This window comes from Anopheles merus, chromosome 3L (assembly GCF_017562075.2).
Source record: "Anopheles merus strain MAF chromosome 3L, AmerM5.1, whole genome shotgun sequence".
NCBI lineage: Eukaryota > Metazoa > Arthropoda > Insecta > Diptera > Culicidae > Anopheles > Anopheles merus.
The window spans coordinates 16,331,225-16,359,220 of NC_054085.1; the positions used below are offsets into that span (position 1 = coordinate 16,331,225).

The following is a 27,996-nucleotide window of genomic DNA, read 5'->3' on the forward strand; positions in this document are numbered from 1 at the left end:
CGTCTGGAAGTGATTTATCTTCTTAACATATCTTCGGAGATCGTAATACCGAAAGAAGAAAAAAATAAAACGTTATCGTGAGGATTTTGATAATGTACTATTTAAATCCACACGGAGATTGGGCTATTCTGCTTAAATATTGCGCTTTTTCGAGGTCGTTCTTAAATCCAAAGGGCACATATAGAGAAACTGATGCAGAACATTTTCCAGTGTTCTTTTTCATAGAATGCATACCGGTCCAGGAACTGGTTTGAACCCACACACGGGTATCAGAATTGCTGCTGAATCTACAACGGTCTTGGAACTGATCCTGAATCCATATCGGTCCTGGAATGATCCCGAACCTATACCAGTCTTGGATCTGATCCTGTTTCTATACTAGTCCTGGAACAGATATTGAAATCATTCCAGTCCTTGAAATGATCTTGATCTTGACTCATATGATTAGTCGATAATCCATGAACTGATAGGGCGTGGAACTTTTACAGAACCCCATGCAGATCCTGGACCTGTTCTTCAACCCATCTGATTCTGAACCCATTCCAAGTGACACAAATACACTAAACGACTCCTAAACAGGATCTAGACGGTTCAAGCTCTCAGGTCAGAAGGAGTCTTAAAAGACTCCGTTTAGCAGACCGTATTTAACCGGTGGAAAATTTAACATGTAAGAATTTCATTCCCATTTGAAAGAAAGGGAAATTTAAACAGAAATAGACCATTTCAGCAATCTAACGGAGTCCATTGTGTGATTTTTTACCAAAAATAACAAAAATATAAAAATTAACGTTTATTTACTTATTTAATTTGAATTTAAAATTTTCAAATTCAAAATGACCACGTGGGTGTTGGTGGCCTTCCCGCTGTCCATCGTTTTAGATCACTTTCACCCGTCCCGTCATAGTTGACAGCTGGCACCGTGTCAAACGCATCTAAAACAGCACAAACGAAGAAAATATTCGACCCAACTCAGGCTGCCAAGTGTTTTTATCAGCTTGTGCAGCATTTCCCGGTTCCCTTTTGGTCTTTCACGCAAGGTATTTTCACTGTCCGTGCTTTTTCTTCACGCTTCCCCTTCACCTTCACCCAATCCATGTGACCCGGGTACGGTCGGACGTTTTGGCCATCCGTAAACCGATTCCATTCTTACGTAATTTTACTGCCACACCGGGAGTGAACGTTGTTTTGATTGTGTGATCATTCCGTTCCAGCTTTAGTGCTGCTGCTGCTGCTGCCCCATCGAACCATGTCGGGTGTTTTCCGCATCGGAGTTCGCCTGGTGAAGGGTACGCCGGGGGCAGGGTCCCCGGCAACGCCGCTCTTCATCGCGGCGCGCAACATCTCCGGCAAGACGCTGCGCGGCTCGAAGCTGAGCAAGCCGAAACCGTTCCCGTACTTGGAGAAGCAATACACTGCCTGGAATGCGTGCATGGACGTGCTGCGCAAGAACACCACCAGCCGGTTCGATGAGAACACGAAGGTGTGCGGATTGGAAATACGCAGCAACAAATGGCAATACCAATCGCAATGAATTTTACCCTCATCTGTGCTTCCGTTTTAGGTCGTAGTGGTTGACGGACCGATCGCGGCAGGAAAATCCGCCTTTGCCAAGGAGCTCGCCGCCGAGCTGGAGATGAAATACTTCCCGGAGGTGACGATGGACAACTACTACATCAACCCGTACGGGTACGATATGCGCCAGCTCGATGCCAAGCTGCCCGCCACCATGCAGAGCTTCGACGTGACGAAATTCCATCAAAATCCGACCCACCGCAACGTGGCCTCCTTCCAGGTGCGCATGCTGGTGGAGCGCTTCTCGCAGTACGCGGACGCGCTGGCCCATCTGTTCAGTACGGGCGAGGGTGTGGTGCTGGACCGCAGCGTCTACTCGGACTTCGTCTTTCTCGAGGCGATGTTCCGCAACGGGTACGTTTCCAAGGGTGCCCGCTCGGTGTACTACGATCTGGTGAAGAACACGTTCTGCGACCTGATGAAGCCCCACCTGGTCATCTATCTGGACGTGCCGGTGGACGTGGTGAAGCAGCGCATCAAGAAGCGGGCCAACCCGGCCGAGGTCAGCTCGAAGGCCCTGACCGACCAGTATCTGAAGGACATCGAGACGATCTACAAGCAGCAGTATCTGAAGGACATCAGCACACACGCCGAGCTGCTGATCTACGACTGGTCGGACTACGGCGAGACGGAGGTGGTGGTGGAGGACATCGAGCGCATCGATTTCGACCGGTTCGACAAGGACGATCCGAAGATGCGCGACTGGGTGATGGAGAATGAGGAGGACTGGACCGAGGCCCGCTGCCGGTACATGAACAAGCCGGACCTGATGAACTCGCTGAACGTGCCGCGGTTCGACGTGCCCGAGCTGACCGTGTCGCCGGACGACTTCAAGGCGTGGTACGACGTCTGGTACTCGGCCCCGGGCATGCAGTTCCGCAAGGGCTACAACGAGGAGTGCGGCGACACCGGCATCCTCACCAAGATGAAGGCCGACTTCCGCAACACGCTGTAAGATACTTGCAACAAGAAACAAACCGTCGGTACATCATTTCCTGTGAGAGGAGACGCAGTGTAATAAACTAAACCGTTATCTTAACACCCTCAGCCGTGTATTTGCTTGTTTATTTGAAAGTTAGCAGGATTCTTGCATCTGGCGTCGTTCGAAGTATCGTTGCCGGGCCGCCTCAAACACATCGCCAACGGTTCGCTTCTTCCAGATGTCGATCGGCGGTGGTTTGGGCTTTTTCGCTGCCGGTTCTTCCTCCACCGTGTCCTCCTCTTTCACCGATTCCTGGGCACCTTCAACCGGCACGGTGGGTGCACTTGCTGCATGTCCGTTCGTTTCCTTGTCTCCCTCAACAGGCTCACCCTTTGGTTGATCCTTTTCCTGCTCACCTTCCGAATCCTCGCTGCTACTGTCCGAATCGATGCTAAAATCTGAATCCGCATCCAAGTTCGACTGCAAATGTGTCCTCTCCTTGGGCTCATTACTTTCCGCCGCGGGCTCGTTCTCATCATCCGACACTCGTTTACGATATTTCCTTTCCCGCTGTGAGGACACCTTTGGACGCTCCGGCTTTTCCACCTTCTCCGGGGACTCTTTTTCACGCTCTTCCACCGCTTCCTTCACCTCTTCCGCTTTTGTGTCCACCTTGCCCTCCTTCTCCTCCTTCTCACCATCACCTTTCTCCTCGTTCTTGGTCTTCTGCTGGTAAATGTGACGATAAAACCCGCCCAAATCGGACTGCTTCGTAACGTCACCGATCGTCTCCAGGTACTCTTCGCGCTTTTCCTGCTCCTCCAGCTTCTTCATCTCCTCCAGCTTGGCACGGTATGCGGACGTGACGAACGATTCCTTGTCCTTAAACTTTTCGCCCTCCGCGTCGCGCTCCTTCTGCACCTGCCGCTCGATCCGGCGCTCCTGTTCCTTCTTCCGCCGCTCGGCCGTCTCCATCAGCTTGCCGATGTACTTCGGTTTCCGGTCCACCGCCTGCTCCTTCCCCTGGGTGGCCGTCTTTTCCCGCTGCTCCACCATATCGTCGTACAGCTCGTCGTACTGATAGATCGTCGGGTCTTCCTCGATCGCTTTCTGCTGCGCGGCCTGCGCCTGGCGTTTCTGGTTGGCGCCCAGCTCGATCTTCACCTTGCTCGTGCCGGCCTCGTCCGAGTCGGAGTCGCTGGCGAAGGCGGCATGCTTTTTCACCGGACCGGCATCAGCGGCACGATCGATTAAACCGTATCTGAAGGTGGACAATCGTTAAAATAACATTGCAATTGTGAAGTAAATCAAGAGAAACTTACTTTTTGGACATTGTGGAATGATGCTCGCGCGGAACGAATGTAAACAAACGGCGGCAAACAAACTGGGTGAGTTTGGTCGACCACAAGGACAATTCATATGGCAGTAAGAATGATTGAGATAATTTTAAATATTTTATTTATTGGAAACTTTTTCAAAACAAAAATTCAGCAGAAAAATGGAGGCATTTAGTCGCATTCTTTTAGCTTAAGCGTGTTCTGATTCATTTTATTTTCTATTTTCTGTAACCTTGTAATCTTTTTTATTTAATTTTATATAACGATTTGCTCATGAACGCGCTCCCACTGTTAGCCTCCGCTGTCAACGAGCTGCTCGATTCGAGCACAATGTCCGGACCTGTCAAATTATGTAAGCACGATTTTCTCATTCTCGCCGAAAGCAGAATCGCACATATTTTTGTCCGGAGTTGTGTCGGTGATTATTTTGGAAAACGCGCACGATGTCCTCCCGTCGAATTGCTCAATCGAGTGTGAACTGGGCCGCTCTGGCCGAGCGCGTGCCCCCGAACCAGAAGGCTAACCTGGCCGCGTTCAAGACGAAGAGCGACAAATATCTGCGCAGGTGGGTAAAAGGTTCCCTTCGGCCCGCGAGGGTGGGAGGGTGCCCCGTCCGGCAAACAGGCAGAATCCCTCCATTGCAAGAGATTCCACCATCACGTCCCTTTTAGCTGTCAGTGGTGGAGACTGCCCGTGACACAACACCGACGTGAAGGGGTCCCGTTTGCTGTGTTTCGTAATCGCTTTTGTAACTTTTTTGTGTCCCCCTCCGTCTGTCCGTAACCACCCTCTTACCACAGCGTTGTTGCCAACCCGGAGACACCGCCGAAAATCGACTGGTCGTTCTACAAGAAGAATGTCCCCGTGGCCGGCATGGTGGACAAGTTCCAGAAGGCGTACGAAGGCCTGCAGATCCCGTACCCGGCCGATAACGTGACCAAGCTGGTGGAGGCGCAGGAGAAGGAGGTCCAGCAGGAGATCGCCAAGTTCGTGAAGGAGTCGGAGGTGCGCATTTCCGACTACCAGACCCAGATCGCCACCCTGAAGGCGCTGCTGCCGTTCGACCAGATGACGATGGAGGACTTCAAAGACTCATTCCCTGAGGTGAGGTCGACGAGTGTCTACGTTTCCTGCTGGATGTTTCTAAATGCTTGATTCCCATTCGCTTTCTCCCCTCCCTTTAGCAAGCCTTGGATCCCATCAACCGTCCATCGTTCTGGCCACACACCCCGGAGGAGCAGGAACCTGGTGCACCGAACGCTGAGCCACACCATTAAGCGACGACGACGACGACGACGACGGGGTCGGCTCATTGTGGAGCGCGCAGTGACGTCAACGATTGGTACCGGCCGGCGTAGATCCGGAATAGAAATAAAGCAGATTGCTGTTCGCTAACAACACACCGTACATCAGCAGATTCGTTCTTGAAGAAACAACCCCGTGTATTTTGACCAAAGAAAAAGCAATTTCCCGTTTTATTGTTGCTCCTCCTGCGTTTCCCCGTCCGGACTTCGCTTGCGCTTGCGTATGTTAATCGCGATCTCGGTCGATTTGATGTGGACCTGCCGCTCCTGCAGCCAGTCGTCGAACAGCTTGTTCGTTTTGGTGCCCTCGTTGAACAGCAACCGCTCGCTGAAGTCGAACTTGCTGGCCACGTTCAAGCTATCGTTGCCGACATTCTGGCACAGATCCTTCAGCCCCTTGAGCCGCTCCTGTGCCGTGGTGTAAAGCATCTCCGCCACACTGTTATTGTTCTGGTAGCGCGTCAGGTACATGCCCAGCTCGAAGTAAAACTTGCAAAGCGCACCGAGCTCCACGTAATTCGCATCTGCCTGGTAGATTTCCTTATAGGCCGCACTGTAGATGTCGGGGACAAGAGCTCTAAAAGGGTGAAGAAAATCCCCAGTAAGGTAATCATAGTTGGCCTAAACATTAATCTCGAAAGCAAGGCGTTACGCACTCAAAGTGTGGATTTCTATCGTCTTGCGTGAGCATCACCCAAAGCGGAAGCTCGAGCGTGTGGTTGTTCGATAGGTTGGGAGATTTTTCCGAAGCGTCCAGAAAACCTGCAACACAACACAAAAGCGCTCAGTCGGTGGTTGAAAAATGGCCACTGCCACCAACATCATATCGCCCTTACCCATCATGTGGAGATCCTGCGTCGTGCGGCATGGTATGCGTTCCTGCGTTATCGCAATATCGTCCAGGCTGTAGTAATTGGGCCGAAAGCTTGGAATATTCATTGCGATTCGTAGCCAAAATTTTCTATTTTGATTTGCAACGTTTTTAGCGCCCTTTGGTCTGTGGCAAGCGCAAACTGTCAGCTGTTTTCCGTTTGCGAACGCTCGTAGACAGTGTGACCAGATTTTTTTGGGCGGTAGACGGTAGGAGTTTCAGTTTTTTGGTAGTTTTCGGTAGGTTTTAAAATGTTTAGCTCAGCACAGTCAATGTAACAAATTGCAATGATTTCCTCTTCCGACTTAATCTGTCAAATCCCATACAAAAATTTGACAGGCTTCAGGATAAAATCGCATGCGAAAAACCAATGACATGGGCCTTAGTTAACATTGTTGAGCTTCTTATTCTATTCGCTAGTGATTTCAATGAAATTTAATGCACAACATGATTTGTGAAATAGTTTTATAACTTGTCAGTCAGTGTTATGAAGAAATCTGTGATTTTCGGTGGGATAAATGAACAATCGGTAGTTTTAGGGTAAACATATGAAAAATTGGCAAGAATACAGATAAATCATTATTTCTGGCCACTCTGACCGTAGCGGGTTGACTTCTCAGTGCGATGTGTCTGCGCGGAGTTGTAAAGTGAGGCCACCTTGACTGTCAAACAGTGCGGCATGGTCCGACACCCTCCGGCCGGGCACGAAAGGTTCAATTTCTTGTGGCAAATGTGGTGGAGTGGAAGTTGCTCTCGCGGTGCCAATAATCTGTTGCCTGTATTGTAACGAGGAAAAACTCCCATTTTTTGCACCGCAAAACATACGCCAAACCCATTGCAACCGTTAGCGTTATCATTCCAGCTGAGCTCAAAACAAACAGCTGTCGCCTTTTTGCTCCTCACGAACTACGAGATTTGCGTGGTAACACCACTCGGCCACCGTGTATCGAGTTTCCCCATCACCACGTGTTTTGCGCAATCCTAAAGAGGCGTGCGTGTGTGTTTGGTGTGTGGCCAACAGGCAACGCGTGGTTAATTCCGGCCGGACTAAAGACGATGGAGAACGGCACGTCCAACAATCTGCAGGATGGGCTTTCCTGTGAGGAGCTGTTCCGGAAAAGCGATGGCCTGACGTACAAGTAAGTAGGCGGTGCGGTCCAGCACCTGGCCAAAACATATGTTTTGGTACCCCGTCGCATCCCTGCTACATTGCTACACCCTTTCAGTGACTTTATCATCCTGCCCGGTTACATCGATTTCACGGCGGAAGAGGTGGACCTGTCCTCGCCGCTGACGAAGAAAATCATGCTGAAGGCACCGCTCGTCTCCTCGCCCATGGATACGGTGACCGAAGCCGAAATGGCTATCTCGATGGCGGTGAGTAGAGCGCGCCTCTCTTTCACATTCTCGCTCGCTCTTTCCCTCTCTCGCGGCATGTGTGTGTGTTTTGCAGCTCGCGGCATGTGTGTTTTGAAAAACAAACCTTTTTTTTTGCGGATGGGCTGCCGAAAGGGGGTTGAGGAGGGTGTGACGCAAGAGAAATAATAATTCCACCCCTGTCTCAGCCCCTGCACTTGTTGCGTTCGACAGCAACGTTTAAAAGGTTTCCTGGTGATGTCTTTAGAGAGAAAGGGAGAGTGAGAGAAAGAAACCCTACAAAAAATGCTCCAGACAAGACATTAGTTTACTTATCGCTTTTTTTACGTTTGCTGTTCTATTTCTTGACTATTCCCCCCATTCCACACAATAGCTGTGCGGTGGCATCGGCATTATCCATCACAACTGCACCCCCGAGTACCAGGCGAACGAGGTGCACAAGGTGAAGAAGTACAAGCATGGCTTCATCCGCGACCCGCTGGTAATGGGGCCGGAAAACACGGTCGCGGACGTGCTGGAGGCGAAGCGCAAAAACGGCTTCACCGGCTACCCGATCACGGAGAATGGCAAAATCGGCACCCGGCTGGTCGGCATCGTGACGTCGCGCGACATCGACTTCCGCGAGCACGACGTGGACATCAAGCTGAAGGACATCATGACGAAGCTGGAGGATCTCATTACCGCCCCGAACGGGGTGACGCTGCAGGAAGCGAACAACATTATGGAGAAGAGCAAAAAGGGCAAGCTGCCGATCGTGAACAAGACGGGCGAGCTGGTCGCACTGATTGCGCGCACCGATCTGAAGAAGGGCCGCACCTACCCGAACGCACTGAAGGACAGCAACAAGCAGCTGCTGGTCGGCGCTGCGATTGGTACGCGCGACGAAGACAAGGAGCGGCTGGAGCTGCTGTACCAGAACGGGGTGGACGTGATCGTGCTCGATTCGTCCCAGGGCAACTCGCTCTACCAGATCAACATGATCAAGTACATCAAGGAGAAGTACCCGTCGCTGCAGGTGATCGCGGGCAACGTGGTGACGCGCCAGCAGGCGTACAATCTCATCACGGCCGGGTGCGATGCGCTGCGCGTCGGCATGGGCTCGGGCTCGATCTGCATCACGCAGGAGGTGATGGCGTGCGGGTGCCCGCAGGCCACGGCCGTGTATCAGGTGTGCAATCTGGCCCGCCAGTACGGCGTGCCGGTCATTGCGGACGGTGGCATTCAGTCGATCGGGCACATCGTGAAGGCGCTGTCGCTGGGCGCGTCCGCGGTGATGATGGGATCGCTGCTGGCCGGCACTTCGGAGGCGCCCGGGGAGTACTACTTCAGCGATGGCGTGCGGCTGAAGAAGTACCGTGGCATGGGCAGCTTGGAGGCGATGGAGCGCAAGGACGGCAAGGGTTCGGCCAGCTCGCGCTACTACCACACGGAGATTGAGAAGATGCGGGTGGCGCAGGGCGTGAGCGGTTCGATTGTGGACAAGGGCTCGATCCTGCGCTTCGTGCCGTACCTGCTGTGCGGGCTGCAGCACAGCTGCCAGGACATTGGCGCACGTTCCATCGCTAACTTAAGGTGAGTTTGGATAGTTTTAATACCTTTTTTGTAAAATAATCGAAATACTCATCGTTTGTTCTCCTGCAGAAAAATGATCTACAACGGTGAGCTGCGCTTCATGAAGCGCACCCACTCGGCCCAGCTCGAGGGTAACGTGCACGGTCTGTTCTCGTACGAGAAGCGCCTGTTCTGAGATCAACCCAACGCCCAGGAGCACCTTCCGTGAGGGGTCTCCGGTACGGTTCGATGGAAGGCGCAGCGCAGAGCGGCATTTTGTTGTGGCACAGGCACTTAAAAAAAAGAAAAGAAAAAAACGCCCTGCAACAGCGAGACACTGAAATTTTGGGCTAAAAGTGATCACATGTGTCGAACATCTACCGCTGTAAGCATACTGTGTAGAGTTCGTGACAGTTATTAAGTAAGGCATGTTTCTAGCAAACATACAAACCATGGGAGTTAGGGAACATTTGGACATACGCGACACAGCTTACGGTAGTTGCTGGCGTACAACGCGAGCGCCGTTTTTCTTTGTTAGCGACGGTGAAAAGCAAAAATCACACTCCCCAAACACATTTAATTATGTTTAAGTTTGCGTAAAACAAAAATATGGCAACACAATGTAACAATCAATCACATAGTCTGCCACCATAATTTAGGCTTTAAAGAACCATTTCACTTTATTTCTTCTCTTTGGTCGCTGTTTTTAACGGTAACGTTAGAGAGAGAAGTAAATTTGGCGTACCGTGCCCGTCGCCGCAACCGTTTTCCACTGCAAAGCAAAGCATGTTCTCTTTTCTCCACGTTGGAGAAACCAAATTAGCATGGCAAGAGCAATTTTCGGGGTGGTAGTATTACATGATATATGTTACTAACTTCAACAACCACAACGTTGGCCTAGGTGTGGGAAAATTCAAAATTTGCATTAATACTACAAACACCGCCAGCCATTCGAGCGGGGAATGGGCTTCAGTTGTGTTCGTGCTTCAAGCCGCTTCAATTATGGGAGGAAAATAATTACTGACAGTTAAATATGATAAATTTAAGGTGTACCAATTGCATTCGATAGAAGAAGAAGAGAACAAAAAAAGGTCCAATTGGATAGATGTGTCCCGGCGTCAAGCCTCATCCAAGTCCCGAAGTCCTTCGCAAAGGACGCTTGGGTTACTCCACACATGACCACGTTGCTCATACCGCCAGCAACAGCAAGAAGGTGAAGATGAAAAGTTTGTCCATACTGGAATAATTCCTCTAGGCAGGGAAGATTGTTAAACAAACCTCCGAACGGTACTATTGTAGAAAGTTATAAAAAACAACAACAACAACAAAATAACAAACTCCATGTCCATGTCGGGAGAGCTACCTTATTGAGCTTTTTATGGCAATTACGTGTCTAATAATGTTAGTTGTGGGTACGATCGACACTGATATAATGAAAAGTGAATAAATGTATGGACCGATGAAACATATGGTCCGATATAAAGTAAAGCTTCTAATACTGCTGATGGCTATTAGTAATCCGAAGATGATACGAGTGAAATCGGGCCAGGTATGGACAAATCAACTCCATAAACGTGGATCTAATGCAAAACTAACGATTGTATTTATTTTTATTTCATTTTAGAGAACTTCAATCATGTGATACATCGGCGATGTGTTGAACCTCAGCGTTTGTAATAATTAAAGCTACTTTTTCAACGAAATTGTAAGTATCAAGTGTAATCTGAACCATGAAAAATGCAGAATCGTTCCAACACTTTATTCCATAAGTGTGAACTAACATTAGTGTGTAAGCGTTAGATAGTGTTGAACGTGTCTCTCCTCACAATTCAAGCACAGCTCCGATACGTTCTAATCGTGTGACGCAGACGAGCTTAACACGGAGGCAAACCGAACACACAAAACCCAATCTCATTTATTTTCTGTCTGTGCAGCAAATACTCCAAATCTCCAGTCCATTTGCTCGTTATTACACTCCTCGGGACGTTTTCTCTACGATGGTGGAGAGCCAAGCCCCGTGTACAAGGATTTATTTTTTCGAAGCTTTAGTTTACGCTCCGCTCGTTAACACACACACACACACACACAATGGAGATGTCGGGCGTGCAAAATGTCACCCCGAGAGCACAGGTCCCGGAGACAGACACCGACGGATGGACGGACACACGGTTCAACGGTAGCAAACTCGGGGCATAAAAGTCAACTCGGAACGGCGGTGATTGCTTCAACAACAACACGGGTGCCAGCACGGTTTCGCATCGCATAGCGAACGAATGAACGAACGAACGAACGGGGACAATCGATAAAAGTTGATTGAGTTGTACCACCCACCACCAACCCAATTCGCGAGATTTGTGATGTTGACAGATTCGAGCGAAAATCTACCGTTCGCGAGAGCACTCGAACGGGAGCTTACCCTCACAGGGACCCCGGGCGGACTAGTTGGAAATGGGGAATCTTATGCGTGCTTTTCTTTTTGCTTCTTCGCGGTTTTGGTCCCCATTTTCCGAAAATATAACAAACACACTTCACGCCAGATGGTATGATGATTTGATCCTTGCCGGGGGAGAAAGAACGTTCACACGGATAGTGAAGGTTTTTTTATGCATTAATTTCCAACGCGGGAGGAGATCCTCTCGCAACGGAACATTCGCGAACAAATGCCGTGCGAGATGTTTTTGTCGCGTGTTGTGTGAAAAAAGGAGTTATAAATTATTCTGCCAAGGTTCAATTAATATGCGTGTGCAACACTACCAACATGTGCATTTCTGTGAGCGTCTTTCGGTGCAAGGTCCCTTTTTGTAGCACAAGGATTTAATGTCCTTTTAACATTTTCCATTTTGTTTCTGATTTTTACGTTTAGAATTTATCCCAGGAGTTCTTGACTTTTTTCTAAATAATATTCTATCATTTTGGGTTTTAAATGATACTACTATACAGTAAATGATCTAAAATGGATATGCGATATATTCCTTGACTGAGATAGGTCTAGATATACAGCTCATGAATCGAAATAATGTGGAACCAGGAGCGGTATGAGTTCAGGAAAAGTTCCAGTATCGAAAAGCTGTGGACCAGAGACTCCTGGACTGGTTTAGGGTTAGGATCAATCCAGGATCCAGGATCAATTCCAGAGCGGTATTATGAAAAGGATCATTTGAGGCCAGTATGCGTTCGAAGACCGATTGGGGTTCATTTCCAGCCCCAGAGTTGGGGTTATTTTTGAGTTCCAGAACTAAGGTTAGTTCCATGGCGGCGAACAAGTTTGCATCGGTTCTAGGACCGATATGTATTCGGGACGAGTTCTAAGGACGGTATTGATTTGTAATCAGTGCCAGGATTGGTTCGGGATCTAGGACCAATATGTATTCGGGACAAGTTCCAAGGACGGTATTGATTTGAAATCAGTTCCAGCATAGGTTCGGGATCAGTTGGTACTGGTTCATTTAGGATTGGTATGAGTTTCGAAAAAGTTTCAGGATCAGTAAGAATTGGGGAGTTGCAATGACCATATAGTTCTGAATGAATTCCATGACATATATGGGTTCCGAATCAGTTTCAGGCTCTGTATGGGTCCAGTGTCAATTCCAAGATCTATATGGGCTTAGAATCAATTCCAAAGACGGTATAGATTTGTGTTACACACGCGATATTTAATTTATTTTTTTCACCAATTTTATCCTAGTAACCATTGTGTATCCTTCCACATTAAATAAGAAGTATCTGGAAACACGAATTATCCAGTCCAAACGGATATTCGGGTAAACGTGTAATGCCAAATTTAGTATAAAAGTAGGCCATATTTTCAATAAGGATAGATTCAAACGCAGAAAAGAGGCGAAAGAACTCCGTTGGAGCCAAAGCCTCTCAAAACTATTCAAATAACAATAATTCAAACGCAGAAGCTCTTGGAGTTAAGAGGTTTAATCCCAATATCCGAAATAGGACAGATCCCCTGGATTTCCGAGCCAAACACCCCCTTCTGTCTGCATAGGCTTCCTAACCTTTGGATTAGAAGCAACTAGCGGGAAGGACTGGTTAGTAGGCGAAGTATCAAATACTCTATCCACAATTGCTGTTTGTTTCTCCTCCGCTACGACCCTGCAACTCTTGCTGAGGGTCAAACCTTCGCGTGGCCTGCCGGAGAAGCTCGGTTCGTAACAATTTGAGATCAGCTTTAGGACCCACATGACTTAAGGACCATTTCCAACACCTGTAATGGCTCGGGAATAGTTTCCCTTGATATGTCCTAGGATTTTCCAGTACCTGGGAGGTACATTGCATAGCCGTACCACCAAATTAACTATTTATTGACAAAAAAAGAAGTTGTGACACAGTAAAAAAAAGACGTAGAATTAATTCAAAACTATCTGCGCAATGGTCAAAAAACCTTGGAGAACCCCAGTGAAGGGCCTTGACAGCATGATAAAACACGAAGCAACAATGTAAAATTAACGAACGGAAAACCATGTTGTAATCAATCTAAATGTAAAACATAGCATGCTAAGATATCTTCATACAGCAACACTATTAAGATCATCCATGTCTTAATTGCTACTTGATCCTCGGCCTTGGTGGTGCTGATCGTATAAAAAAAACTGAATTGCGTGTTTTGTTACGTGCATTCTGATCCATTCCGGATCAGCTGTCCATCCTTATTATTTCATCGTCCATCGTTTATGTCTTCCTTTTTATCACGCTTTACTCCCCGAAACATGTCCAACATCGCGCTTAAATTAATCAATCATCAAACCCATATTGATAACATACTTTTTGCAGAGAAAACACCACGATAATTACAAGTGCGCGGCTAGTTTTTACACCCTACGTACGCGGTCGGGTATCTTCCCAGGAAATGACCCAAAGCGTGCAAAAATGGCAAATAAAAGGAAAAGTTCTCTCCTAGCGCTAGAGTTCACATCCGAGCGAGTCTCGTCTTTACGATCGATTAAATATTCATAGCTTGTTCATATATTCATAGTGCCGACAAGATCAAACGGCCCTGCTCTGCATGCTTTTCATGCGACGAGCGACCGACCGACGTGGACGTAGTGGTGGTGAGAAAAGAGCATTGATAGGAGAGAGAGAATGATGTCCATAATTTATATACGCGCTCCGATCATAATAGTGGACAGCGTTTAGGAAAGCGCACCGGATTTAGAGAGGAATAAAACATTGTTTTATGAGTTTCGAACGTGGGCTCCGGGGCTGTTGTTTTTTTTATGTGTCATTCTACCTTATCAGTTATGATATCGTTATGATTCATGCTAAATGGAGCTTCTAAACGAACCTTAAATTCGCCTTGCGAGGAAAACCGTTGCGTGCCAAACCGTTGACGGAACAGTAAATGAAATAAATCAGTCCAACTCCCCACCTACGGGCCACGAAGATAATGTAATGTCCTTGCTGTGGCGGAAATGTGGGACACACAGCGCTGTTACAGCGCTGTAAACGGTTCGCTTTGGTAATGGTCTTTGGCAGGATCGGCTTGTCACTCCGTTAAGCAAAATTGGAATCTGAGTCTCGCAACTCACACACAAAAAACACACACACACACACACACACACACACACACACACACACGGACCCATTCACCTGGAAAAATGTGGCCTCTTCGTGCGAGATGCAAAAGCATCACGGGGAAGGCAAATTTTCATTCCATTTCGGGAGGTGCTTTAGTGAACTTCCCCCCCCCCCCCTCCTTACTTTTTCCCACTTTTTTTGGCCAACTCTTAGTTGGTTTTGCTTGCTTGCTTGCAGCACAACAAGTTCGTACCGGTTGGTACCGGGGACGGCTATCGATGGTGAAATCATAGTCCGGGTATCATCACCATAAGCAAGAGATGACCTCATTCGTTATTCCATGGTTTTGCAGGTCGGCATGATAATAAGAGCGTGAGCGACAGGCGGCTACAGTGGCGGACGAAAGTTGTGCGACGCTGTGGGGAAATGTTATGAAAATTGAATTTAAAATTTTGATAACAACGTTTTTTGTAGTTAAAGTCAGTGGAATTAATGAGGGATTGAGATGTTCAGTAGCTTACTAAAATAGGGAAAAAATATTATCTTTTTATAATCATCTCTAATCACTTTCTTCTGAATCAATGATAAACTCAATGATGCAATAAGTGAAATATTATATCATTTGGGCCAATCTCGTGATACAGTCAGTCCTCGAATCATCATCTTCTTCTTCTTCTATTTGGCGTAACGTCCTACGCGGACATGCCGGCCAATAACAGACTTTCAAGACTTAAATCCAGTACCACGCAGCCGGATAGTCAATCCTTGCTACGGGGGGACGATTCATTCTAGGCTTGAGCCCATGAAGGGCATGTTATTGAGTCGTTCGAGTTGACGACTGTACAATGGGACCGCCCCAGTCCTCGAGTCATACGGCCTCCAAAAAACAACCTCGTTATGTTCCCTAATGCACTGATGGTCTCGGGGCACCATTCTCATCCTCACTATAGTCAAATCAATTAAAGATACATAAGCCAGTTAAGCCCAAAGATAGGTCCGTAAACGACCGTAAACGATTGTAGGGTGATAGAATAATAATAATTACTTCATGATTATATTCTTTACTTTTGTATGTATGTAGTATATTAAAAATCAATGTATTTGGCTAAACACAAGGCCCGCAGGCTAGATGCGGCCCGCGAAGGCTCTCAATCTGACCCAAGATGAACTTTGGCAGTTATTTGAATGAAGTAGAAATAGTTTGTAAATTATAAGATAATAGAAAACGGATGTGTTGATGTTTATCCATTGAGGAAGAAAGTTTCAACATTCAGTTTTAATAGTTCGATTATCGAAGAGTGAAGTAAGTTACACATAGTTACTTGTTTGGGAAGGTATCCGCGAAGATGGCATGTAGCATGTGTTTTAGTAGTTGCTTCCTGAGAGCACTCTAAAGTCGGATTTTCACCCATTTACCGACATTGAGGCTTTTTGGAAGGTTCGGAAATCATGTATTGGAATACCATTTTCACCAATTCACTGATGAAGGAACTCTTTAGATATGGTTCGGCATATCGACCTGATTGATATATAAAAACCATGAAAAACCAAGCACTCAAAAACGGTATGAATTGTATGCGGTCTACTATACTGTGCTGGTAGTCTAGTTTCCTCAACAAAATGGTTAGAAAATGGCCCTCAACAAAATGGCCACAGAAAAATTGAATATGAATTGTTAAATTTCCGAGTAGGGACGACGACCGCCACTGAAGTAAAGTATGAGTAAATTTGAAGTAATTTTGAACCATAATACGGCCCTCTCGTTTCAAAACGAGTTTGACATCACTGGGCAAGGGGAATACTCTGCTCCGAATGGGAAACGATCTAGTTCCAATCTTTCAGAAGTCAGGCGCGTCTGTCATTAGTCCACAGATCCGGGTGACGTAGGGAGGATGTAAAATGGTACAAAAACGAATCACAAATGGACCCAATATGTTAGAAAATTCAAACTGCATTCCAATTTGGTACTAAATCCATTTTAAAACTATTAAATTTTTTATAATAACTGCTTACCTCAGCATAAAAAGAACGTGTTTTTAGTAGCAAATATTACTCTACTAATTTAAAACCCAAGTAATAATTCATTCATTTGAAAGCAAGCCTTCAACGTTTGCTCAAACTCTAGAAAATGTATTATGATATTCATAACTTCAAGTTGTATACATCATTTGAAAAGGAATTATTGTTCTAAAATCATGCAATAACTGAAAATATTTCAAACAATTGTAAATAATCGTTTAGGAGCACACACAATGATGTGCCAATCCTCAGGTTTTATTGTTTATTTAATTTTTCTTTGATGAACATGAGAACTCCCTTTGAACATTTAAAATGTGATTGAATTTGATCAATGTATGAGCAGTTATTTAAAAAAAATAAATAAAGGAACAATTCTACAAAAATGCCAACAAATTTCCAAAGTTCAATGTGCTTGCCACGCACTGTAAGGGCCACACGGTTGGCCAGAAGATAAACACCGCAAACCAGCGAAACGAAACCACCGACAACAAAATCCTTCCCACTCCCCTATCCCCCATCGTCCTCCAGCCCTTAGTAATCCGCACCCCCATACCACCCACCTTCCTCGCTACCCTGGGGGGGGGGGGGGGGGGGGCTTAGCTTAGATGGTTAGGCAAGGCAAAACACCCGGCTGTCCACCAACCGACCAACATGGCGGGAGGAAGGGAAGGTCGATGGTTTCTAACCGCACACGGTGAAGCGGAAGCGGCACAGGAAGTGAATTGTCTCCAAGTTTTTCCCCCAGACCAAGGTTTTGTGCTATGCAAAACCCATCAACCTCGCACCGATCCCGCCCCTAAACCCACAATCCCAATACACAGCATATACCATCCTCGATTATGTTGTCGATCCAATTTTTCTTCCCATTTGCGAGTGGCCCGATGTGGGGTGCACTGGCAAACCACCACACACACATAACCGCACAACAGCATGGCCTACTACTGCTGTGTGTGTGTGTGTCTGTCCGTACGTGTGTATATATAAATGCTGGGGAATTATCCTTGTTGAAAACTCAACACTCCCGTTTATCGTTCTTTTCCTTTTTCTGAGAGTTTTTCCTTCTTCCTATCCTCTTTATACCCTTCTCTTCCCCCCCCCCTCTCTCTCTCTTCCCTTTTCTTCACTTTGCTGCCCATAAAACTGCCCCCTCCCCCCATTCTCAGGCCCATCACTCGGTACGATCTGTTCGTTCTGCGAATCGGACCGAACAGCAACCATTGGATTTTTCCCGAACTGCCACCAAAACCGGCCACCATCTTTTATTTTCGCATCCCTCTCCCCCCCCCCCCTCCCCCAGCTCCCCCGTCCCATCACACGCACGTATTGTCGACCATTGCCAAACGACCGATGAGGGGGAAGCGAGGGACAGAAGGCAACAGATTCGAGTGCTCCATCGTGTATTCAACGTGGAAAATATAGAAAAACGTGTGGCGGTGGTCGAACGACATGAAAAAAAGGAATGGAGCACACACATACACACATCAACCCACACGCACAAGCATCGAAGCCATCGTATTGTGCGTGGGCGTGCGTGAGAAGGAAAAGTCCCACCCCATTCCCCACATTTACCACCCCTCCCCTCCCCCAGCAGCGCCAACAAAACGCGTGAACGACCCGTTGAATGGAGGCAGGGAGGAAGGTTTTGGGGGTGTGGAAATGAGAAAGAGAGAAAGGAGATGTGACTCGGTAGTGGTAATAACCAATCTATATGCATAGATTTTTCTCTACCACTCATCCACCCCTCAATCCCCTCTGTCTCTGTGTGTGTGTCTGTGTGTGCGGTGTACAAGGATGCAAAAGGGGGTTTTGTGAAAACCACCACCTCTCGGCGAAAAACATTGCCACAGCACGCGGGAGTCGCCGCCGTCGTCGTCGTGAGGCGTTTCGTCCTTTGCTGTCCTGCGCTGGGTGGCGGTGGTGGTGTGGTGCGGCGCAAAGGATCGAATCGGTTTTGGCCCCGTGGGGAAAACGGTGGAAAATATGTACCATTGTGCGCACGTCTCCTCTACCAACCGAGCCATGGCGAACAAGGCGCGAGGATTATGTTGGAGTTGAAAACAGAAAGAACCTGGCAGGGCTGCCGGCTGCCGAGGGGATTCGGAATCAGCAATGGATGAATGGAGTCGTACGAGGAGGCGGTGGGTGGAGATGGAGATCGGAAAGCAGACCGAGAACCGGGGAGTGTGACAGAGAGGCCACACCACCATCAGCCACCAGCATAAATGCTATTTCGGTAGAGACAACACCGAGCGCAAGAGTCTCGCGCGCGCTCTCAACGCGCAACGAGGGACGCACCACCGCCACCACCATCGCCCCGCAGTGCTGCAGGGGACGTTCGCAATATGATTGGTGTGTCTATGTACGTGTGTGTGTGTGTGCTGGGTGGGTGGGTGGACCTGCTGAGTGGTTGGGAATGATGCGGTGTGGCGCAGATAGGCGACACCGGAGGCGACGAACGGAACGGAGCGGAACGGGGCGCGCGCGGGCGGGATGATGATGGTTCCCGGGGCCCTTTTTGGAGTGAGAGTACACCCACCACCACCACCACCACCACTGGCTTGTGGAGGGAACAAACGAAAATTTCATCTCCGTGGCCACCTGGCGGTGTGCAACCGAACTACATGCCGGCCCGGACGAAAATGCCCGCTTGAAACGGTGGCCGGTTGTGCTGCTGTTGCTGCTGCTGCTGCTGTGCTGACTGCTGACGCTGTGAGCAGGCCCTATCCTCCCAGAGCGATAGCAAACGTGCGTCAGTTTGTGCAAGCGGACTTTTCCCATGTTTTCCCCCTTTGATACGGCTCTCGCACAGGCTTTGCCAATGTCTTAGTTCGCTTACAAAGGTTCTTAAAACAAAGTTAAGGTTAAGGTGTGTGCATGTTTTTTTTTGTTGTCTGTTTGCATTTTTGCAGTTTTCTGTCCTGCGTTTATGGGATTGGGGGTTGTCTTTTCTTCTTCGCTTGAAGCGTTTCATCTTTCTTCTTTGGAGTACTTTTTGTCGAATATTTTTTTCCAATTTCAACAACTTGTTTCTAGTTTTTCAACTTATGTAGTTAGTCTTTTTGTTTATGTTCTTTATGAATTTCTATCTTTTTTGTTTTGTTTCGCTTTGTCGATTTTGTGATGCCTTTTATAAGTGAATTATATAATTCTTTTTTTTTATTTACGTATTTCAATGTATAACATTATACAAATATTTCTTTTAGAGTGTTTTTTTCATGTTTTTCTTTTACTTCTGTTTACCTAGTTCAACTATTGCGTTTTTAATGATTTATTCATTTTTTCCTAAGCATGAGGTGACAATTTTCGCTTCGAAACGCTTTTTATACATGAATTTCACACTTTTTTATACTGCAAATTGTCTTCTTTATTGATTGTCAACTGTCGGTTAGCTATGCAAATCATGCAAATTTAAAATTGCAATACATCAATATGTCGTATTGATCAATCAATATGGGGATTTAAAAAAAATGTCCTAAAGGTTCATTTTTATAATCTTCCTGTAGCGCATTGCTCTATTTTTGAATTATTTTGGTTGAATTTACTCTTTTTCAATGTGTTTCCAAGTATAAAATGTTCTTTTTTCTTTTTTCTATGTTCCTTTTCTAGTTTTCTTCCTTTATTATTTGATTAAATTACCATTTTTAACTTAATTTTACAACATTTGTAAAAAATGCATCTTTTTTTAAAGATTACTTCGATTTTTGAATAAATAAACGTGGTGTTTAAATTGTTTCCATTACAAAACATTGAAAATTAAATTAAATTGTAACCAAAAAAAGTCTTTAAACTTCTCTCTCCATACCATAACATAATGAAACACCAAAAACAAAAAATACATTGAAAAACTCTCTTTAAAACCCTTAAAGGCATCTAACAACACCCACCTCCCCCACCTTGTCGCCCAAATATTGCACACGAATACTTTCATCCACAATTTGTAACAATCATTCTCCATTTCTCCGGGACACAGCCATCAGTCATCGGGCCACTGCCAAACTACACTAAAATTAATACGTTACTCTATCAAAAACAAGGCGGGCGAAGCGCCCGCCTCCCCCAGGGTCCCAGCATGGGTGCATGAAAATCCCTAACTACCTTAAAGCATTCCATCACACTCTAATCGTGCGGGAAAATCGTCGGTCTTAAATAACAGCGAAAAAAATGTGTATTTGCCCACACACAAACACTCACACAGCCATAGACAGGTTGTAGGTGGGCAATGGGGGGGAGGGGGGGGTTCGTAGTGCTTTAAAACTCCCCCCCCCCGCCTCCCTTACCGCTGTTTTGTGCTGATGGTTTTCCCATTTTTCCACACACAAACACACACACAGTGCGGAGTAGGCGCTGCTGTGAGGTTGTACGTGCCAGGAGACGACCACGGCTGCCTAATAGCGGCAGCTCATGGCTTGCTCGGTGTGCGCATGCCGCTTGCCGCGACGAAAGCCAAAAGGGAAAAAGGCAAAGGTGTATACCGTCACGAAAAACGCGCACAAAAAAAAGAAAGATGACAAACGAATTTCCTCTCCCCCAGACTCACAGCTATTCCCCTTATCACCTCCTTCTGCTTGCTGACAACACTCGGCGGGTACATAAACCAGTGGCATTACGTTGCTCGGCACGTCTCGGCATACGAAGGACGAAGGGAATAGGAGCGCACCAGCCCGGAGCCCCAGCAGGGCTAGGTAACGGTGGTCCCCACCAACAAGGGCACGTACAGCAACAACAACAATGGCAGCGAAGGGGAGGGCCCAATGTTTTATAGCATCCCGATACACACACACACAGGCAGGCAGGCAGACCGCGAAGCTTTCCCGCAGATCCCGGGGACTTACCCGTACTGCTGAAGCAAATGGAGACGACGCTCCCGATATTGGCCCCGTTTGGATTGCGATGGAGCAGCGCGCGTGTTTGGTACACTTTATTCTCCAATTTATATCCCTTCACCGTCTCTCTCTTTCTCTCTCTCTCTCTCGCTCTCTGGTGCTGCTTTCACTTGCAGGGATCTTAATCCGCCCGGCAGACTTCGGAAGTTCGCAAGTGTCTTATCCTTTGCCGTCTTATTACCACCGCGGCCTCTACATTGCCGGAGGATTGTGTGCTCGGAAATTGGAGCTACGAGCTGCTCGGTTTCTCGGGTTCAATTTTCGGTTCCCCATTCCCCTGGGTTCATCTTACCCCTACTCCCCATGTCAAGCTTCCCCATCGATACGAGAAGATCAAAAGCTTGCCAAAAACCCTCCCTGGCGCGCACTCTCGTTCTCTCTCACTCTCTGTCTCATTCTCATTCGATGGTGCAATGTTTTATGCGTCTTTGTGTTTCATTCTCCTCTCTGTTTATGTTGCCCTCTTATCTTCTCATACCCCCCTCCTCCCGCTGGTGTTGGCCATTTTTATGCTGTTTTACATAAATTATGTCTAACCTTTCTTTCTACCTTTTTGTGTGTTCGGTTCTTCGGTGAGCTGCTGTACCATCTTGTTGTGTGTGTGTGTGTTGTTGGTGTGTCTTTGCCTGGGGTTTTTTTTTTGCTATACTTCTTCTCGCTTCCCAATGCCATCGTTCTTGCGAACTTCAATTCGAAGAAAATGGCTCATCACACTCGTACGCGTAGCCCGCGCCGTGTTACACAAGCTTATTCGGCTTGCCTGGGTGTCCGGTGGTACTTATCCTCGATCTCCAAGATCCCGGGGATTTCTTCGGAGCGTTTGGAGTGGCAGTATTGTACAGGGGGAAGAGAGGCGGGGGGCGTTCTGTACCGTAATTTACAGCTCGCCGCTTCGTACCACATTTCCCCTCTGGGCTGCCATGGTCGTTTGGGAGGATAATTTAAAGTACGGTGCCAGCTAAAGTGCCGAACGAAATGGCTTTAAAAGGAGCGGAGTTTCGCTGCCGTGTCGTATTCTGTGTGGACCATGCTCGCATTTCACCCGATGCGGTGGGCAGTCCAGAGGGGGGCAACCACAGGACCTGGACCAAACAGCACCGGCGCTACGGATTATTTAGATACGAGAGATTGTCTGCGAGATGATTTGGGTTGAATCAATAACCTGGTGAGCGCTGGACAAAGAGCAAAACCCGGGGACAAAGCAAACGAGAAGGGGAATTCCAATTCCAAAGGAAAGGGGGGGGGGGGGAATAGAGTTAGCATCGGAAACGGGTAATCGTATGATCTGCGCCCATCTCCCCGCAGTTGGTTTATCATAACAATAAGGATGAGCTGTTGGATTTGCAGCTCTGTGTGCGCTCTGTGCGCGATTGATGTGTTATGCAGTTCTAGCGCGCTTATGGTTGTTGTTTTGCATGTGTTTTTGTGTGCAGTGGGGCACAATGGGGCACATAATGTAGAGTAGAGTTTAATTGGAAGCGATACACGACTGTTTTAAGTGGCAATAATTAAGCGCGTACGGTCGGTTGGTTGCATCAACATGAGCGTTTCATTGATCTAGTTTTAGAGCATTCCGCCTGTGAGTGATAGCATGTATTTTAGAAAGATAGGCATTGAATTCTACATTATACGTAATATGTAGCAATAAATTAAGGAATAATGCCCAATTGAAGAATACCTCTTCTTGAAACTTTTGGTAGCTATTTAATTCTTAACTTTTAGCCGGTCTCGTGGAACAGTCATCAACTTCTACGACTTAACAACGTGCCCGTCATTGGTTCAAGCCCCGCATAGACCGTGCCACCATACGTTTAGGACTGACTATCCTGCGACTATGGAGGGTAAATCAATAAGTCACTGAAAGGCCTAGCCCACAAGTGGGTACAAGCAGGCCTTGACCGACAACGGTTGCTGAGAGCCAAAGAGAGGAAGGAAGGAATATTCCGACTTTCAGGCACTATTAACCGTAATATCCTAGAGTCTCATAATTCTTAGACATAGTTCCAGAGGTATTAAAATGCTTTTTACTTGATATATTAACAAATATACCTTTAGCCTTACAATTCGAAGAAGTCGCCCCTCGTACGAATATAATGTATGTTTTTTCAAATAAAATTTGCATTATCTTTGCTGCAAGTTTCTGCTGCAAAGCTTAGAGTTCTGCTGCAAGCTTATGTAAGCATGATTTCGGGTGCACACATGTAAATTAAGCTATATATAAATCTCGTTTTCACATGATTAACTGTTACTTTAATGAATTATTCAACACCTTACTATTAGCACCTGTGGCGGGTTTATAGTATCGGAGGCCCTGCGCGATGTAAGCCCTCCGACTAACATGTTTCTAACTTCTTTAAAACTTTAACATTACGAGATCCATTCAATGACCACGAGGTTCCATCAACTACGGAGCTCCATTGGATCACACTGGCCTAACACGGGCCTGATCTTGGGTAGCTATTTCTGACTGAGTCTTCCTCCAGGATCCATGGTGGCCTGGCAATTCCTGTAGGAGCAGCTAATATAAGTTTAAAATATAGAAATTCTATGTTTCAAAAAATATTAAGTTGAATAAACATTTGTAAGCGGAATGAAGAATACATGAGTATGAAGCGTTTGTAAAAGTTGCATGTGCATCAACTGGATATACACTAAAACTGGAAGAGTGTTTGGGATTATAAGCTATACTTTAGATCAGCGATGTCAAACTCATTTGGCACCGCGGGCCAAAATGCCACTGAAAATAGTAGCACGGACCACAGCCTAGTTTTTACATGATATAATATGATACAAAATCAGATCGTTAGCAGCTCTTTTCATTTTGGGACAATAGTTACGTTATAAAAGTAAAATCTTTGATGTGACGAAAAGGAAAAAACGCTGTAGCAGATTATTTTGAATTGGTCATTGGCCTCTGATATTTCCAACATTTGCATAGTTTTATGGCAACTAACAGAATTCAGCACGCAAAAACATTGTGCCAAAACTGGCCATGAATAACGCGTTAGTTTCAATAGAGAGCAGTAAATTTTGTAAAGAAAAGTTGATATTAGTGTCATATTGATTATCAATATTTTTGAGCTGAAATTAAAATAACGATTTATTACTTTTTATGCTGTCTAAAGTGCATACATTACAACAGGTCGTTCAGTCTAGTTTAGATATTCATTTTACAGTGGAGTGGAAGGTGTCACTCAGCCAAGCATCGTCCGATCGTTCATATCCGGTACGTGTAGCTTGGCCGACACACGTCCTTAGTTCCCGTTATTCCCTTCCTGCCGATCTCCATAGACATCTTCATTCATTATGGCAACCAAAATCAGAGTCATAAGCCCACCTGTAGTTTATCTAATCATATTAATCTTAGTAGGATGCCTGATTGGGCCGGTCTGGTGGCACAGTCGTCTACTCGTACGAATTAATAACATGCCCGTCATGGGTTCAAGCCCCCAATAGACTGTGCCCCCCATACGAAGGCCTTGTGATCCACAACGGTTGTTGTGTCAAAAGAAGAAGAAGGATGCCTGATGGAAAAGCTTAATGATGATCGTTTGTAACATTCTATTAAAAGTAACACGTGTTTGTTCTGGCGTTTGATTTCAACTGATTTCTAAACGTTTTGCAGAAATATAATGTTATATCTTTAGTATACCTAAAGATGGGTTCGATCTTTTTCATAACAATATGTCAAAAAGTGCGAGAGCTTCCATTTTTAATTCCTGTTGACTGAGTAATTTTGTTGATTTTTACAGGTCTTTTTTTCATAGAAATTGCTTGATTGTTCACCAAGTGCCTTGATTGATGGTTTAACAATAAAACAGTAATGTTCCTAAAGACATTCACAATTTGATGTATGAGATTGAAACTAAACCGTGAGTTATTTATTTTAAGAATTGTTCATCAAATATGTGCTAACAATGTAATCATCGGAAATGGTATAACAAAATTTTCTTTGATTTTTTAACCATTTTACTAAAATTGGGCGGAATTGAAAGCTCAGTTTTATCGAAATAACCATGTTTGATTTTCCTTCTATAAATATAACAGTTTTTGACATTCTTATCTTTTTTATGCATACAGGCATGCAGGTAAGGTAGGAAAAAACCGATTGTAAGCAGAAAGGCTTCTACAAATAAATTTTGGCTCAAGGTTCAAATAAATTTTGGCCCGCGACCGGGCCAAACCAAAAGACCTAGCGAGCTAGATATGGCCCGCGGGCCATCAGTTTGACATCTCTGCTCCAGATAAAAAGGTAATACAGATGAAAAGCAATTGGAAATGAAATGCCAAAGTGTGGAATTAAGTACTCAAAAAAAAAAAGCTTCAAATCTTCAAAAAATAGTCATTATGCTTTTGTTTAGATGTTTTCACAGGCAGAAACACGGTTATACAGCACGAATACACAGAAGGAGTGTGTCTACAATTAATAACATCATTGAACATCATCCTTCATACGATCCTGTTAGTACCGAAAAACAATATCCTCGCTTTAAAGTGCGTCATGTTTTGGGCCCTGGGATAAACTCTCCATATGAGGAGATTCCCCCCTTATACCGCTCGACTTCTTGGGTGATCCTTTAGTTGACAGTCTTACAAAAATATTGTTTCATTTCTCCCCTTTCCTCCCAGTACTTCATGACAACATGCAATCAAAACGTCATCCAAACGAAGTTTTATACATCCCAAAAACCAAACGCCGCCGCGATCCAACCGCCCTTTGTGAGCAACCGTTTTCAACGCTACCATTACCACCAGCACCAGGGCACGCAGCAAGCAAAGGGGCAAGATTTATCGACTTTTATCGATCGACCGGCATAATCGAAACGACTTAAAGCTTTTTGAAATAAAATAAAAACCTCTTGCTCCTGCTTGCCTCCTCCGTCTCTGTTTTGACAGGAAAGCTTCCATTGCGCGGTACGGCCCAGTTTTTTTGGAGGTCCACTGGGGCAAACAATTGCAATCGCTTCCCTTTGCTCCTCGCAACAGGGCGACAGCGGAGCCTTTTTTTGCAATGAAACGATAAAAACAAAAGGGCTCTCAAACAAAAGAGGCAGAGCGAATTAAAAATCCTCCTGAGCATGCAACGCCATCCGTGTACACCCAGTACGGCCATTGTTGCTGCATCTCGAAACCTCGGTAGATAATAATCCAGCCCCTGTGGAGCAATGGGAAAACGGGGACCCGGTGAAGAGTGACTACACTTTGATATGATTTTCCCACTCTCCCCCGTGTGGGACTCCCCGCACCGAATGCAGGGTTGGCTGCAAAGACAGAAGAAGCGAGACCGAAGTGCATTTATCTTCCCCCAGGCATTCGGTGGCACGGAAGGCGTGGTATGCCGTAGTATCGAAACCCACACACACACACACACACACAGACGACCTCTCTGCGATGACTTATTTCCTTTTGCACGGTGCTTTTCTTTTTCGCAGTGGCGTTGCTTCTTGCTCGCTTGCATACTCCCTTTTTTCTGATCCACCATTACCACTCGTGGCCCCATCTAACAGGGAGCGAGATTGAATGTGCGAGATCAGAGGGAAAAAGTCAGGGTACTTCGGTACTTTTTTCCAATTGGAATCGTAAGCTACCGGCCATAATCATCGGCAATTGCACACACAGAGCAAACCGAGCTTTCTTCTCCCCAATATCGGTACGCTTTCCTCCCGAGACCCAGGTCCCAAGGGTGTCCTCGATCGGATCTTGCCAACTTGCCAACTGTATGGTTTTCTTGTTTTTTTTTTTTTTGCTTTGTTTATCCATCTTCCCTATCGGTTGCGCGAGTTTTCTCATTAGTCTTGGACCCCGGCTGTACATCCATCATACCGAAAGGCCCCCCCCCCCCTCCATCGCTCGACACGTTGCAGCTTCTGCCCTGCCAGCTAGCCAGCCAGCCAGCCAGCGGTGAAAAGCACCCGTGATTGGACAATCATTTTGTTTTGTTTTCACAACTCGGTCCCTACCGAAGTCGGTTCTGGCTTTTGCTTAAGCAGCCACCGAGCACAATGTACGAGATTGATTTTGTGCAATTCTTTCCATTCTTGTCGCAAACAGCACCACCACCACCCGCCACCAACAGGAAGGAGAAAAGACAATCACACAAAATTACAGCAACAGAAGAATAAAAAAAAACAACCCACCACAGTCTGTCCCGGATGGGTGCCCGATGGGTGACTCGGGAAGGATTGACATGGCTTTGATACATTGAAGCAGAAGCTGCAGTTCAAAAGATCACCAAGGTAAATCGAGTGTAATGAGCGGGAAAATGGAAAAAGATTGATCGGTAGGTACGATGGGGAGGACCGGGCAGGTTAACGCGCAGTAACATTGTACGCAACGAAGCTGTGTCAAGCTCGCTTACAACCTTTTCCTTTGCGTTACGAACCTGTGCGAAGTGCAATCATAATATTATAAATTAATGGTAAGCAGAGATTATGCAGGCCCGGTTTAATGTACATTTTTAAAACAAGCGCTAAAGTACCTGTTTATGGGCGGATTTTTTTTCTTCTGCTGCGTGCAATAAACGTTTTCCATCCGTCATCCTTTTTCCTTCTGGGAGCCTGAATGTATGCAATCATCCTGACCGAATCGACGCTTATTACCTAAAAAAACGTTTGTCCGGAAAGAACCGCGTGTAATA

General features: G+C 46.3%; 5 protein-coding genes across 6 annotated transcripts; 3 read left to right on the forward strand and 2 right to left on the reverse strand.

Moving 5' to 3' along the window:
* Window positions 1-912: 912 nt before the first annotated feature.
* On the forward strand, window positions 913-2,619 carry LOC121598619 (NADH dehydrogenase [ubiquinone] 1 alpha subcomplex subunit 10, mitochondrial). Its single transcript, XM_041925710.1, has 3 exons — window positions 913-1,037; window positions 1,212-1,480; window positions 1,562-2,619. Exons 2-3 carry the CDS (start codon window positions 1,247-1,249, stop codon window positions 2,525-2,527), a joined length of 1,200 nt encoding a protein of 399 aa, XP_041781644.1. The 5' UTR covers window positions 913-1,037; window positions 1,212-1,246; the 3' UTR covers window positions 2,528-2,619.
* Window positions 2,603-3,890, reverse strand: LOC121598620 (nuclear speckle splicing regulatory protein 1). The gene is made up of 2 exons (XM_041925711.1): window positions 3,817-3,890; window positions 2,603-3,755 (listed from the first exon to the last, which is right to left on the reverse strand). The coding sequence occupies exons 1-2, from the start codon at window positions 3,825-3,827 to the stop codon at window positions 2,648-2,650; spliced, it is 1,119 nt and encodes a 372-aa protein (XP_041781645.1). The 5' UTR covers window positions 3,828-3,890; the 3' UTR covers window positions 2,603-2,647.
* A 271-nt stretch (window positions 3,891-4,161) lies between these two features.
* Window positions 4,162-5,238, forward strand: LOC121598622 (ATP synthase subunit d, mitochondrial). The gene is made up of 3 exons (XM_041925716.1): window positions 4,162-4,396; window positions 4,632-4,935; window positions 5,016-5,238. Exons 1-3 carry the CDS (start codon window positions 4,275-4,277, stop codon window positions 5,106-5,108), a joined length of 519 nt encoding a protein of 172 aa, XP_041781650.1. The 5' UTR covers window positions 4,162-4,274; the 3' UTR covers window positions 5,109-5,238.
* A 38-nt stretch (window positions 5,239-5,276) lies between these two features.
* Window positions 5,277-27,992, reverse strand: LOC121598621 (DNA replication complex GINS protein PSF3). 2 transcript variants are annotated; one of them, XM_041925715.1, is made up of 4 exons: window positions 27,838-27,992; window positions 5,972-6,422; window positions 5,792-5,897; window positions 5,277-5,712 (listed from the first exon to the last, which is right to left on the reverse strand). In XM_041925715.1, exons 2-4 carry the CDS (start codon window positions 6,072-6,074, stop codon window positions 5,307-5,309), a joined length of 615 nt encoding a protein of 204 aa, XP_041781649.1. In that variant the 5' UTR covers window positions 6,075-6,422; window positions 27,838-27,992; the 3' UTR covers window positions 5,277-5,306. The 2 variants fall into 2 exon arrangements, with proteins under 2 accessions (XP_041781649.1, XP_041781646.1); XM_041925712.1 differs by having other exon boundaries at window positions 5,972-6,503.
* On the forward strand, window positions 6,688-10,417 carry LOC121598618 (inosine-5'-monophosphate dehydrogenase). Its single transcript, XM_041925709.1, has 4 exons — window positions 6,688-7,145; window positions 7,233-7,383; window positions 7,757-8,955; window positions 9,025-10,417. The coding sequence occupies exons 1-4, from the start codon at window positions 7,063-7,065 to the stop codon at window positions 9,128-9,130; spliced, it is 1,539 nt and encodes a 512-aa protein (XP_041781643.1). The 5' UTR covers window positions 6,688-7,062; the 3' UTR covers window positions 9,131-10,417.
* Window positions 27,993-27,996: the final 4 nt, after the last annotated feature.

Coding starts and splice junctions, on each gene's coding strand:
- LOC121598619 (XM_041925710.1), top strand. CDS start 1,247: ATGTCGGGTGTTTTCCGCATCGGAGTTCGCCTGGTGAAGGGTACGCCG. Junction 1,481..1,561: donor GGTTCGATGAGAACACGAAG/GTGTGCGGATTG, acceptor CTTCCGTTTTAG/GTCGTAGTGGTTGACGGACC.
- LOC121598622 (XM_041925716.1), top strand. CDS start 4,275: ATGTCCTCCCGTCGAATTGCTCAATCGAGTGTGAACTGGGCCGCTCTG. Junction 4,397..4,631: donor AGCGACAAATATCTGCGCAG/GTGGGTAAAAGG, acceptor CTCTTACCACAG/CGTTGTTGCCAACCCGGAGA. Junction 4,936..5,015: donor TCAAAGACTCATTCCCTGAG/GTGAGGTCGACG, acceptor CCCTCCCTTTAG/CAAGCCTTGGATCCCATCAA.
- LOC121598621 (XM_041925715.1), bottom strand. CDS start 6,074: ATGAATATTCCAAGCTTTCGGCCCAATTACTACAGCCTGGACGATATT. Junction 5,898..5,971: donor GCAGGATCTCCACATGATGG/GTAAGGGCGATA, acceptor GTTGTGTTGCAG/GTTTTCTGGACGCTTCGGAA. Junction 5,713..5,791: donor GATAGAAATCCACACTTTGA/GTGCGTAACGCC, acceptor TCACCCTTTTAG/AGCTCTTGTCCCCGACATCT.
- LOC121598618 (XM_041925709.1), top strand. CDS start 7,063: ATGGAGAACGGCACGTCCAACAATCTGCAGGATGGGCTTTCCTGTGAG. Junction 7,384..7,756: donor AAATGGCTATCTCGATGGCG/GTGAGTAGAGCG, acceptor TCCACACAATAG/CTGTGCGGTGGCATCGGCAT. Junction 8,956..9,024: donor CGTTCCATCGCTAACTTAAG/GTGAGTTTGGAT, acceptor GTTCTCCTGCAG/AAAAATGATCTACAACGGTG.